Source organism: Liolophura sinensis, chromosome 3 (genome assembly GCF_032854445.1).
Source record: "Liolophura sinensis isolate JHLJ2023 chromosome 3, CUHK_Ljap_v2, whole genome shotgun sequence".
Taxonomy (NCBI): domain Eukaryota; kingdom Metazoa; phylum Mollusca; class Polyplacophora; order Chitonida; family Chitonidae; genus Liolophura; species Liolophura sinensis.
Window position 1 is genome coordinate 1,665,366 of NC_088297.1, and position 15,063 is coordinate 1,680,428.

Here is a 15,063-nt window from a genome sequence, read left to right on the forward strand (position 1 = left end):
TCCAATCTTAAACTTCCCCGCTCAAATGGAAAATTTTACAGAAGGACCCTAAACATCAATCAAAGAAATGCATATACAGCATAAACCTAAATCAACAATTTTTCTGACCTTTGGTTTTACAAAAATCCCAACTTGTCATTTGGTTTGGCCTGTATATGTATATAACGGAATCACATAGATGTATACCGTGTGTTTTCTATACAACAAGTGTTGATGTATACTTGACGAACTGAGATCATTATCTGTAGATATCTTCTGTTCTTAGGCACCCCCTGGTCATGTGATTGAACTCTCGTTCTCGGGTAGCTTTGGAATGCAGCTACCAAATCCGATTGACCTCCCTTGTGAAGATGGTTACGTGGAAGTTCGCTACCAGGGTGTAGTGAAAAACGGACCAAGGTTCGTTAATTCCCTTACAATATGTCGTTTTTATTCATTAGTCGGTAATTTAAATAATAGTGTCATAACATGTGTACAATTGTATATTTAGTGTCCATCAATGAACTGTTTGCTTTTATAACTACTTTAACATATACCCCCAGTACACAATCTGGACTTTGTGACTTCGCGTTGTTTATAGTATTATCGATAAAGTATTATATCGCTACCTTATTCGACCACAGTTATACAACTGCATTTAGTTTAATAATATGTAATAGATATATCAATTGTACATGAATTCTTTTATCTCTTGACCGCAGGTTTTGCATAAACCGACCAGACCAATTATTTACCTCTGAGGGCACTGAAATGCTGGTGCGTACGCGTGTCGGGAGCACAAAGGTTGACGGCTTCCAAGCTAACTTCAGAGCAGGTTTGTTTCTGTCCAATTTCTTAAAGTCTTTGGATTGTGCTGTGGTTTTCATTTATAACCTGCATCTTTGTAATATAATTAACGAGTGTATTATATAGTACTGTGCAGTAGGGAGAGTAAGACCAGATCAGCAACGACAGTGTGATAGCTGGCTGGTCAAACGTAAGCGGTGAAATACGACCTCCTGTCAGCTTACCTCGGTCAGGATTCTATTCTAATTGTTCGTGTAAATACATACTTATGAGCAGTTTACACGCTCCTCAGCATCGTGGCTTAAGCAGGTTTAGGTTAAAAAAATTGCAGTTATGCTATTTTCAATTTATTATACGTCATTGGTCTAGAATTACTCAGAATGTTGTGTTATCACATTTAACACACAATCACATGAAAACAACGCAAAGGGACAAAGCCTCCGGGATGCTTAGTCCACTGGCAGAATCCTGGTTTATGTTGGAAGACAATATAGTTAAAAACATGCAGCGTAGAGAGTAAAACCAGAGCAGCGACGAGAGTGTGATATAGTCATAAAATGGCTGATCTAGCAAACATCCGTTATTATTCTGCTGAGAGGAGATCTTACACTAAAGTTGTAGTTTTAGTAAAAATCTTAATTCAGAGAATCCAATTTTGTGGGGGTGGTGTTGAAGTGTAGGGCTAGGTGTTGGAACTGATGTTCAGCATTATTAAAATACAATACTGTATTTTACGACCTGCTACAGTATGTTCTGTTACTGAGGAAGAGTGATCTAGTACTGTTGTAAACAAATCCGTGCTGACTGATCCATCGCGGTGTGGTAACAAATTCAAATAAATTCTCAGGACAATGCTATGGACTAGTTAATGGCATGGGGATGCTTGGAGTTTTACACTTCTTTTTTTAACATGTTTTCAGTGGAGATGCAATGTGGAGGATGCGGGTCAAATCCCGGCCCCCAGGAAAGCCCCTGTGTCCGTTCATTACTCACTGACTGCTCACTTAATTCGCCGTAAGTGTTCGCTAAGATAAGGATTCTTTGAATGAATTACGTACCATTCCATGATTATAACGGTTCCACTGCCATAGGGATTGCATGGTCGCGATGATTCCACCTAAATGCTATTCCACGATCATGAAGATTCTGCGGACACAACAGTTCCAGCATGACTATAATGATCCCACCATTATAACGATTCTAAGATCATGGCAATGCCATGCTGGTAACGATTCCTCCGCGATGTTGACGATTTCTGCACGACCACAATGATTTTGCAGAATAATAACGATTCCATGATCATGACGAATCCGCGATCATGACGATTCCACGATCATGACGATTCCACGATCATGAGGACTCCATGATCATGACGAATCCACGATCATAACGAGTCCACGATCATGACGAGTCCTCTTCGGTCACCATATAATGTAATGATTCCTCCCTGATTATGGCATTTTCACCATCAAAACGATTCCATCATCATGATGCTATGGTCACAACAATTCCACCATTTTGAAGATTTCCCCACGACAATAACATTTCCATGAATGACCATAAGATTACACGACCCTGATTTTTCCATTATTATAACGATTCCTCAACGACCATAATATTTCTATGATCATAGCTATTTCACGACTATAAGCATTTTTTAATCATATTAGTTTCCCAACCATTACAATTTCATGAATCATAACGAGACCCTCACTATCATTATAATTCCTTGATCAGTGCGATTCTGAGATGATAACGATTCACAATCATACCAATATTTCAACAATCAGATAAAAAATACCATCAAAAGTCATCCAAAAAATTGATCATACCGTTTTTCTCTCTGTAGGTCCCGCGTGAATCGCTGCTTCTTCAGTTTGCCCGACTGCTGTAGCGGCTATACGTTAGTGGGTCAACTCTGCATACGTGAGTAGACCAACAACATGTAGACTGTTATAGTTACTTTATTAGTATTATTAAGAATGCTCCATATTTATGTACAAAACAATCGTGTTTTCATTTCAAATAACCAATGTCAAATAACCTTTTATTTTACATATGCATAAAATGGATATGTGTACAGTTGTGTCGAACGCATGCGTGGTGAGATGATAGATACCAACCGTTTGCAATAAAATGCAGGATATTGGCCAAAATGGGCTCTGACATGGGACAGTGTCTGTGTTTTAGGGGACAACAGCGGAGGATTTCAAACTCTACCAACAACTCCAGCTCCAGTACGGAGAGTTGTTACCACTGCGACAACTACAACAACAACAACTCCTAGGCCAACCACAACAACGACAACTCCAAGGCCAACCACTACCACAACAACTCCAGCTCCAATACGTAGAGTTGTTACCACTACGACAACTACAACAACAACTCCTAGGCCAACCACAACAACGACAACTCCAAGGCCAACCACTACCACAACAACAACAACCACCCCAAGGCCAACTACTACCACAACAACAACTCCGAGGCCAACCACAACAACGACAACTCCAAGGCCAACCACTACCACAACAACAACAACCACCCCAAGGCCAACTACTACCACAACAACAACAACCACACCAAGGCCAACTACTACAACAACAACAACCACACCAAGGCCAACTACTACCACAACAACAACAACCACACCAAGGCCAACTACTACCACAACAACAACAACCACACCAAGGCCAACTACCACAACAACAACAACCACTCCAGAGCCGACAACCACAACACCAGAACCAACAACAACCACAACACCAGAACCAACAACCATGACTACTACAACCACTCCAAAACCAACCACGACCACGCCAGAGCCAACAACAACAACAACTCCTGAGCCAACAACAACCACCACCACGTCTACAACTACAACTACCACTGAGGCACCAACAACAACAACCAGTGCTGCTACATCGGGTAACATTGAAGTGACCAGCACCTTCCGCCCTCCTGCCTCCGAAGATGGATGGGGAGAGTGGGGAGCGTGGGGCCAGTGCACGGCGAACTGCGGACTGTGTGGTCGCTCCATTCGTACAAGACGGTGCAATGAACAGCCATGCTCGTAAGCACACATTCAGGGAAACTATAAATATATAGCCCCACCGTAGCCTAAAAGACATACTCGAGTCAGCATTTTAACAGCCATTTCGGTGTCCGTAGATGAAAATCATTGATTAGTCTTAGTGAAACATTTAGTTGATCAACAACTAGCCCAACACTTCCTGGTGGCATTGGAATAAGTGAACCTTTTCCATAAAAGTTTGAAAGTAGCTTGTAATAAGATCATCACTGCCTACACCTGTCGGTAAGGAATTTATATCGCTTTATCACAACTGAGAAATAAACTGATTTCTGAGTCAACTAAAATCCATTACACCATGAAAAGAACCCTTCTGTCTTCTGTCAACCTATAATAAACTAGTCGTTCATTCAATCATTCAATCAAGAACCTTTATTATTGGTTAAACTTGTCATGCCACACGACAGTGCCTTCAGCCGTGTTCTCTCTTCATGTAGGCATAATCAATAATTCACTCCTAATTAATCATGCCATTTGCGTTTTGCAGAGGCCATTCCGTCCAGGTTCGCAGTTGCCCGGATATTCCGTGTCCCAATGTGCCGCGTACCCGAATATGTATCGACACCGACTCTAGATGCGGCTGGTGGTCCTCTGGTCCCACAAGAAATGGCGTCTGTGTCAAGTAAGGATTATAGTGCATCTTTTATTTTTTTTATTTTTTTTTTTTTTTGCTCAGGACTATAAAAAGTCCAATCATCTCCATGCAAGTTTGCAACATTTGAATTTCCCTGATTTCCTCGTTGCCATCAATGAATTTACGTTCGTCTGTGAGTCTGACTCAGCTGTCCTCACATCCTCACTTATTTCACGGTGACATTTAGACTGTGAAAAGTAAGGCAAGCTGTTGTAATGCCCGTTTGTATCGTTATCAATGCTTTAGTCGCATACTCAGTAGGTAATTTTTGAAAACCGCGACACTGCACATTTTTGAATCCGCTGTGATACAGACGAAATGTGAACACGAGCTACACACATACATAGATTCCGATATTTATGGTTAGATAAAAAACTATATACATAACAGCCAACATTGAACAGTGATGCAGTAAAACCATATGACATCCCTCATAAGCTGCGATTGTGTGGACGATGAACCTACAATCACAGACACTTTCATCTGGTTTAAGCGACGTGCGCATTTAACCTGAATCTTCTGAAGGTGTTATGAAAGTGGTTGCACTGCATCTTAGAGTAGATTGGCAAAACGATTGTTTTTTTTTTTTTTCACTTTTTAGTGATATAGTTATAACGTTAACATACAACATGATAAGTAGGGGCTCTTCAGCTACAAAAAGTTGGTACAAACAATATGAATGACATCTGTAGTTGCCAGCACCAGTGCATTGAATTAAGTGTATAATAACATGGCACCGTATGATGGTAGACCGTGTTCGATGGCTTTGCTGACGTTTCGTTTTATCGCCATTTTCAGGACAAAAGTCTGTGTCGATGAAGCCAAGCCTTGTTGTAAGGGATCCTTGGAGAACGGCGCATGCTTCTTCAACAGACAGAAGCGAGAGGCTGAGCATAACCTGTGGATTGAAGAGTAGAAGAATATGTGTGATGTTGGAGCACAAACCCACTCACAGAGATATATCTCCAGATAACTGAATGACACGGGTACATGCTGGTGTTGTTTTCATACTTGTCAGCACCCTATTTACCGGAGACCGACTCTCGGGAATTTCCGCCATTTTGTTTCATCAGGTATCCGGTTCCGGGTGAGGGCGCAGATTCATTAATTGCGTTGTACATAGTAAGTGAGGGTGATGTTAACCCTCTCTAGTCAAAATCATCAATATATATATATATATATAGGGTTACACACATATACCTTATGATCAACGAATTGTACTTACACGTATTTAATTAATTTATTTTGCACTGTCTACATGTATTTTCAGCGCGATAAATTAACGATTTAAGTTATAAGTATGTCTCAGTCCTAAAAAAGATGCGTTATGTATTAGAAATGTAAAGCAAACTGTCACGGAACAAGTGTTATATTTGACACAGACTGCTGGATATTCTTCATGGAGTAAGAGGCCTAAGTGCCCTGTTGCAACAATGCTTTATATAGTTGTCTCCCCTTGAAAGCAATCAACCGATAATACGTTTGGCACATTTTGAAAATAAATCCATTTAATATTTAGTGGTTTTGTATTATTTTTGTGGTTTATGGTGTCATTAGCTAGAAAATGCTGTATCTGACTTTTTAATTTAAATTCTATCTGGAGGGAGATAGTTCTTCACCCTCCAATGAAAGACAGCGAAATGTTGGTGTTCAGATTTAATGCCAAGGTGTGTTGATTTGTATTTAGGCTAAAGCGATATCCAATCTTTTTTTTACATAGACTTGCATTTAAAAACAAAACTTTGTCGGTAAAAAAATGTGTTTAAATTTTAACACAAATTTCATGTTCCTGTAATTGTGTTCAATAGACAGTAATAGGCAGTTGTGTTGGCGGGAGTGTAAGGGGTGAGTGTTGGGTGGGGTGAAGTGGCTGGCTGCAAGGCTCTTTCCATGGTTATATGTTCAACTGCACCCGTGAAATATTGGTTAAAAGACTGCCTTTGACCTATGTGAGGGAAGCAAGCATAATCAGAGAAAAGCATTTTTGTGTAAACACGATAGATACAGACAAAGCATGACGTTGGTGGAAATATAATACGGAAAGATTGAAAAAGGTTGACATAGTTATTCAGAATAAGGTGGCATAGTTCGTTTGTACAAGGTCATTCTCTCAAAATCCCCACTTGAAAGAACAGCTGAATTTTGAGTGGAAGGCAAATGGAACTTATATGCCAAGCTCTCGTCAACAAAATTTTTCAGTGGCGAGCAGAGCCTTCATTATGTCCGAGAAAAACGTTTGGTGCACATTTAAAAGAAAAGACATTCTTCAATTTAAATTTACCACCTGTCACGAAGGTTGTTATTTATAAATGTTATGTTCAGCGATGTGATGTATCATTTCTAGTATCAGATTTTTTTTTAAAATTACGTTAAGATTGGTAATTGTCAATACAAGCCCATCGATGTATATGCATATTATTTAGATATTGATTTAGGATAGCGGCTAAATTAATTGATGCGTGTTTTTAAAATTTCTTATGGGAAATATACTCTTTTACGGCCGACCAATATCGTTTGCTACGTGTAAAACTGCAGTGGTGGCATATATATTTCAATTGTGATAGCCATCTAACTGCATTTACTAGTTTTAACTTTCCTTGAAAAAAAAACGAAAATGAACATGTTTTGTATAAATTATAAGTTGTATTATAATTGTTTTTTTTTTTAATAAATGAACATTGATCATTATGCCATATGTATTCCTTCTTGTCTTCATTTCAACCCTGACATGCTGGTTGTTCAAAAGTGTCGCAAACTTAAAGAGGCTGTACTGATGCAGATTTTTGGGCAAAAAATCTGCATTCGCTAATCAGATTGTCTGTACTCAAGCTATTGCTTTCAGTAAATACCAAACTGCCAAATGGACTTTTTATTGTGTTAAGTTATTCTTAAATGTGACAAAGACTTTTTAGGAACATTCTTGACGATTTTGAACGATAAAACGTACACAGACGACGCTGCTATTTGGTGAACCGTAATTATTTTGCTTATTCTAAAATAACAGCAAAAATTCGGCTGGATTTGCGCTGATGGTTTCTTGTCTAAAATTTCCGGTAGAGCAGGAAACAAAAGCTATTAGAGACACGCTTAGCACTAAAGTTATTACCGAATGTATCAGCTATAACATCCACTGGGAACTGGGCTGGGCTCTCTTCATGCGCTTTACATCACTAGCAAAATTTGTACACAAATCTGAAATAATTGAAATTCGAACAACGCCGAGGTCACTGGGGTCACGACGATCACACCGGAAGTGATCTCTAGAAACACACGAAAAACCTAGGCTTTGATTCTTGTGTTTGGCGAACGTCGGGTAAAGGGGTGGGATAAATATCGTATCCTATCTATCGCCAGCAAATGTTGAGAGCTACTTGATTTGTGTGCGAAAAATAAATGATTAAAATCAGCCAGTCAAAAGCTACACGCTTTGTTTTACTATGCGATTTTGTCGTCTGCAAGGAGTGCAAACATCGAAGATATGTTGTGTATATTCATGGATACAATGGATATTCCTTTAACAGTTTAGTCCCTAACTGTTACGTAGAAATGACGTAGCAGTCAAAGTTTTTACTGTTCTTGTTAAGCAGACATTCAGCTTTACATTGGTGTATGAATCTAACAAACTTTTTTCTTGGCTACATGAGGACAAATCCGGTAACAGGGAGAAGTTCTGGCTTGATTTCTCGGCGATCAAACCCGATAGAGCCAAGATATGCCTACCTTCGGCTTAGTAAAATGTTTCTTAAAAAAAAAACACTTTCAAATACCTTGATTCGTTGCGCTAGGCGGAAATTATGCTGCTTTCTCTGTTCTCTACTTCATAATTGTGCAGCTGTCAATTCAACTTGCTGCCATCACTGTAACCACTACCTTCATTCACTCCCTCACTCACTCGCTCTATTCACCTCACTCACTCACTGACTCTGTCACTCACTTACTCGCATCATTTACCTCCCAATAAAATGAAGGACAAACGATTAGGGTAGGTTGACTATAGCTATTGATCACGATCAGTTATGAATCCTGCTGGCAGACTGACTATATAATACGAACTTACGGTATCAAATTATTCTCACGTGATTTATGCAAGGGAGGCAACCCTTTTGATCATATACGGATTGCTGTCCCTTGTCGTGCAATCTGTAGGGCACGATTTAACCCATGCGTGCGTGTATGCAGTTACCTCGTTTTATAATATTGTTCGTGACATATGCGTCACACTGACTAGTATTGACATTTATTTATTTATTTGACTGATAAATTGTACTCAAGAATATTTCACTTATACGACGGCGGCCAGCATTATGGTGTGAGGAAACTGGGCGGAGCCCTGGGGAAACCCACGAACATCCGCAGGTTGCGGGCAGACCTTCCCAGGTACGGCCGTAGAGGAAGCCAGCATGAGCTGGACTTGAACTCACAGCGACCGCATTGGTGAGACGCTCCTGGGTCATTGTGCTGTGCTAGCACGCTAACCGACTGAACCACGGAGGGCCCTTTCTAGTATTGACATAGATTGGCGTATATTAACACAGGTAAACCCATAGGCCATACAGCTGAAGTCTGTTTAAAAACAAGAGAGAGTCCACACATAGCAAAGCAAAAAAAGACGCTGAAAGTTTACAAAGGACCTATATGTATCCGAATGTGACACCACAAGGAACCAAGAGATCAGCGAAAACTTCTTCAGGGCTATGCCCGGTTTGATCTTACCATAATCCTGGACACCGCCGTTTAAGTGAAATATTGCTAAGACCTCGTTAAATATCAATGAAATAAAGAAATCAAGGAAACCCGTGTTCCATGCCACTGTTGTCCACGACAGAGCTAGGAAATGTAGAGTATACCAACCAGTTTAAATGAAACTTAAGGACATTTTAAGGACATACACGAGGTATATCTCTTGAGTAGTTTGGGTAGATTTTGTCACGTCACTTGACGGCCATACTGCATTTTGTTCAAAACGTTTGATCGGTTTAATCAGGAACTGAAGCAGAGAAGGAATTGAAGTGAGCATGCACCAGGCTAAAACCAACTGATTTACAAATGACAAATTTCTGTATTTTTGAACACACCGAGGAACGATCAAGTTTTCAGGGGTCTCTCGCCAGTGCATCAGCTGTGAGTTCAAATCAAGTTTATGTTGGTTTTTTCTGCGGCCGTTCGTAGGGAGGTCTGACAACATCCTTCAGATGGTCATGGATTCTTCGGGGCTATGCCCGTTGTCTTTCCCACAACAATGGTGGCCCCCACAGTTTTATACATGAAACATTTATGAACACTGCGTAAAGTATATATCACATCCTACCACACGAAAGTTAGAGCTTTCAAAAATTGTTCACATTACCACAAATAATAATACTTTGTTTTAGTATATTGTTAGTATTGTATTTTAATTGTATCCGATCGGATCCCAGTAGGAAACTGTTTAATTACACAAAAAGGGACAAAGCCGTTTACTGAAGACATAGACGACAGACATTCTCGTCTGTTTTTCTCCTCATATCCTTGTTTTGGAAGGTCGAATAAGTGCACACCCATTAAACGCATTCAAACAATTACACAGCCACCTTGTAGTCAGGGTGTCGTGGCTAAACTGTAATTTAGTAAATGTTACATGGTTGTCGCGTAATTATGAAGCAACGTGTACAGATGTGTGGAAGATAGGAGCATGCCGATGACGAATTCTACGATTTTAATATGTTATTAGCATAGTAAAAATGCCTCAATGAGAATCTATTCCCTGGAAACTTGTGTAATATCGCACAAACAGTAATTGGTGACATCCCTGACCTACTATATACAAATATAGGTCCACAAAGAGGGCAGAGCTCAACAACTCCCTACAGTTGGATACAATGGGCAACTGAGAGGTTAGAGCACGGGCAAGCTAGAGCAAGGAAACAGGACTGATTGACCCGATATCGGTGTAATGTTCGGAGTGTCATATCTGGTGCCTTTGTCGTGATACTTCAGTGAGAGCAGCATTTTAGGCGGCATGGGTTCGCTCTGGGATAAAAACACACAATATATGTACAGTATATGTACATATCCTTAGTGACTCCAGCTATTAATGATAATTAATGTTAAATACGACGTAAAATTCAAGCATATATACATATTTGTTTATAAATTCAAGGAATCAAGAGCGGATCATATTTCTGACTCACATGGAGGCTATATACAGTTTGTCCAAACATAAACACTTTATAAAGCCCTATGATCTCTTGCAAGGTCAATACACACAAATCACATTGCCTTTGTGTGGCAGCTGATATTGTCTGACAAGAGTGGCGATTACATCCCAAATGGACAATTCTGTTTCCTTCTTACTTGCGTGTTGCCCTGACATATAGGCGTTTGAGGAATCAGTGTGTTAGTAAGACAGCTATGTTTCATTTGCAAATGTAGAATTGCAGGGGATTGTTTCGACTCTTTGATGTGTTTGGAAATCAATTTTTAAAATAAAATAAACCAAGGCACTTTGTCGGTGTTTTATAGAAATAAAGAAAAATACGAAACGTAAAAGTGTACTCTACTCTTGTTTGTTTTGATTTTTGTTAACAAAAACGCAGAAAACTTTTCAGGGCAAACCTCAGTTCGCCCACTTGATGGTGTCTGGTGTAACTGTTGTACGTACTTCTTCCTTTGTGTGTAGAATTGATTTTATCAATAACTCGAGATCTTGAGATATAATACTGCATTTAAACGCCTTGAAGTGTGGACAATTTTCATCAATTTTTCTGACTACATGTAGGTTCGCTAGAATTTTATTCTGCAGTAAAGGTTGAGTGCATGTGCCCAGTTCGGTCTTTCAAAGATGACGTAGTTTGTTTCCGTTTTAATTGGACTAGTCACTAAACGCCTTAATTAACCGGAATTATTGTGATTCATCAGCAGGGAGTGGCCGCCCATGTTGTTATCTAATTACCCCAGTTGTTATTTATATGAGCGCGGATGAGCTTAAGACGTGCTGTCTAGCCCTAGTCTCTAGATATCACAAGAAGCACGTTCACCATGGGGAACAACATTCTGATGGCCGTCATCCTTATATATGTGACCGCGGCAATAGGTAAGATCAGTGTTTGATATGTGGTAAACGTTTCTCTCCTTGGGTTGACTCTGCTTCGGTTGGTGTGACTCTCGTTGTGGTTGATGTGACACTTGTCGAGATTGGTGTGACTCGTGACTTGTTGGAGTCGGTGTCACTAGTCTGGGTTAAGGAGGCTTTTGGTAGGTGTGACTCTTGTTGGGTTGCCGTGACTTGTTGGTGGGATTCCTGTTCTGTTGTGCACTAGAAATGTTGGATTCGAATAACGTCACTGGTTTCTATTAAAGATACTGACTTGAAAGAGAACTATTGTTATGAAAGCTGGCACAGCCTGCTTCTATTTTCGAGTAATCCTCATCCCTTAGTGTGCTTTTAAAATAAATGCAATGCCTTTTTTACATCAATTCTAGCTACACAAGCCCGTGCAGGGAAGAAGGACCAGGCGATTGCTGAGGGGTATGTACACATAGAATAATTTAACCCTTTTATCGCCACACATACAGGACATAAGGCTTCGAGACTATTTTGAATATTTCAGGCTCCGAATGGTCTTGCTGACTTCAGTGATCGCCTGCGATATTAGGACAATAAAAGATGATGTAAATGGCCTAACAGAAGCATGAAGTTTGATGTACTTGGCATGTCTTTTGTAGTTTCGACCAATATTGTCTACGCCCAATATGGCGTTCGCCTCGTGTGCGAAAAATGGCCAGTTATTTTGGTTTTAACTTTCAACACTTCGGTTTCTCTCACACATAGAATTGAATATAAATAAAATATTCTTGGATGTAAACCTACATTTGTACAAATACCAAAAAGGGTTTCCTCTCACGCAGACTTTACAACAAGAGGGATAGTTTCAATTTTGAAATTGTAAATTATCCTTACTTAAACAGCAATATACCGAAGAGTCCTGCATGTGGCGTGTGCATATCTTGCCTAGTATCATTTGTTAGATCTTGCATCTTGTGTGGCGATTTTAATCAACTAATACTATAAAAACTATTGTGCCAAGGTTATTCCTTCAAACGCCTTCACTCTAAGTTTCGTAAGCTTTACAATGGGTAAAAAATTCTCTGATTAGTAAATATGGACAGAGCTTTCAGAAATTCCTGTGCTCTGCTTTATGAATGTCTCTAATGCTGCTTAACCAGGGTCTGGGGACTGCATATTCATCGTCTTGAGTTAAATCGTCACGTTTGGTATACAGATAGTTGCAGTCAAAGCGCAACATAGATACCTATTTTGTTATCGACAACCGATATTTCAGCATGGTACACGAATTGAATATTGGTTTCACCCAGCCGCCTAGAACATACCTTGTTTCTTTACTACATCATCATACACTTTTGAATGCTTCTCTTTGCACGGTTCCGTCCCATTTTCGTGTTTTCGTAGTTCTTTACTGGTATGTGTTATACGCCGTTTTTGGGAATTGGTCTTGTGATCATTGATCTGGATCGTCCTTATTGCTTGATGGCTGGCAAACGAATGTCTGTTTTGACTCATATGTTAAGGGTATAGACTGAGTCTATGAAACAAATTTCAATTAACAGGGATCATTCTAATCACGGTTTCGTAATTCGAGACGCTCTGATATTAAAAACTGTACTTTATTTGTCCTACCCTAAATATATATTTGAAATAAATATCGAAATGACCGCTTAATGAATATGCCATAATTCATTTCTTTTTTCTTGTTTGTTTTTGTGCATAGGGTGGATACAGTAAGAAAAGCAGACAGTACCAGGATTCTGAATAAGTGAGTAGATATACAATGTTGCACATGTAACGTTCATCTCTTTGATTTATAACCGCTTCGAAATCGGGAGAACCGGGATCTAACCCGGGTAGGGTTATACCAAAGACTTTAACAATGGCACTTGTGACATGATGTAGCATACGTTCACACACCTAATGACTCCTCGTCATCAAATGACGGAAAAAGTGTTAAGTTCGACGTTAAACACCAAGCCTTCATTCATTCATTCATTCACTCATTGTTCAAATCTGACAGGAATATGAACAGAGTTTTAATCAACGATGACAAACAATGTCACTGAAACACCAATTACTATTTTTCCAGTGTCGCCATCCAAATTATATTACTGTGTGTGCAGGTAAAGAAAACTCAAAAGCTATATTGTAATAGTTTTGCCATTCTGGTTTCTCCTCCCATTTTCTTACTTCCACCGCGCACTTTGGCGATTTCCAATTTGGACGCTATTCTTCAACTGAACGCTCAGCGCTATTTATTTCAGCTCACAGCATATCGTACAATTATACTGAGAAAGAGGACACCTGTTTAGAAGTTTAGCTTCACGATAAATGTCTATTAAAGACACTGTCATATATTCACGGTATTATTCGTAACATGAAACATTGCATTCAGCGGCATTTAAAAGGTTGATAGTTAGTAACAAACATTTTAGCTTTGCCTGTTTCATCCGCTACATCCTGATATATGGCAAAATCTACCGCATACCTGAAGGCCTTTACGTAATTTCGTAGACGATCTCGCATACAACTTTATTGATTATATGAAAAATCTTACAACGTAAAAAAGAAGAAAAAAAAAAGAACAGTATTACCTTGGGAAAATTCATAACTTCTGCGTCATGATGCTGTAAGCAACTCAGTAGAGCAGCATTTTTTTATTTGCTCTAACAGATTAGAGGCATTATGAGTGGTATGAACGTCAGGGCTTTCTAGCGACACACCGCTATAAATACACGGCGATCTTGATCTATCTACGGGGACGCTAATGTAACGTTTAACTCTACAATTAACGTGGAACAGAAGATAACAAAGTTTTTCCTGTTTTCAGACGAGAGCTACGAGAGCTCGCCGCAAACTTCAGAGAGGCCATGATGAGAAAGCGGGGACTGTTTGACTGTGCCAACTACCAAGAAGAATGTCACATCTTCAAACATTGCTGTGGAGATTTCTTATGCAGTCGAGCAAACGTCTTCGGTACAGGCATCTGTTCGATTGAGGTGTAGATCAGCAATAACATTGTGATTTATTTAAAAATGCGGCAAATGAAACACTACGTGCATATGTCTAATCCTAACTTGTCTTTGTCGCTGAGATAAGAAATTGGTTATGCGGCCAGAGCAAAAGAAACGCAAGCATAAATGATATATGGATTAAAATAGGAATGCCATGCGTGGTTTGTTTCCTTGTTTTTTTTTTTTTTTGTTTTTTTGTTTTTTAGTGGGGGTGCGGTTGAGCGAGTTAGAGTTTCCAGTGAGATGCGTTGATATTTTCCTATGCCGATTTCCTATACTCCCGATCCCCCGTGCCCTGCGCAAATAAAATCTGTCAGCCAGTACGGAAGTGATTATACTTATGTTGGAAGTAACTCATTAAATTGAACCTTAGCGCAGCGACATGATCGAATACCAGTCGAGTTGTTCATCACTGGGGTTTCTCTGTGTTTCAATTGAGCTCATGTACACTTTCCAGTCATATCGGAAAGCTGTTCAGGGTGATACACGGTTT

The 15,063-nt window shown here is 39.6% G+C and overlaps 1 protein-coding gene across 1 annotated transcript; it reads left to right on the forward strand.

Moving 5' to 3' along the window:
* The first annotated feature begins 11,472 nt into the window (after positions 1 to 11,472).
* On the forward strand, positions 11,473 to 14,752 carry LOC135464209 (uncharacterized). The gene is made up of 4 exons (XM_064741714.1): positions 11,473 to 11,580; positions 11,970 to 12,015; positions 13,277 to 13,321; positions 14,387 to 14,752. Exons 1-4 carry the CDS (start codon positions 11,526 to 11,528, stop codon positions 14,559 to 14,561), a joined length of 321 nt encoding a protein of 106 aa, XP_064597784.1. The 5' UTR covers positions 11,473 to 11,525; the 3' UTR covers positions 14,562 to 14,752.
* The last annotated feature ends 311 nt before the right edge of the window (positions 14,753 to 15,063 follow it).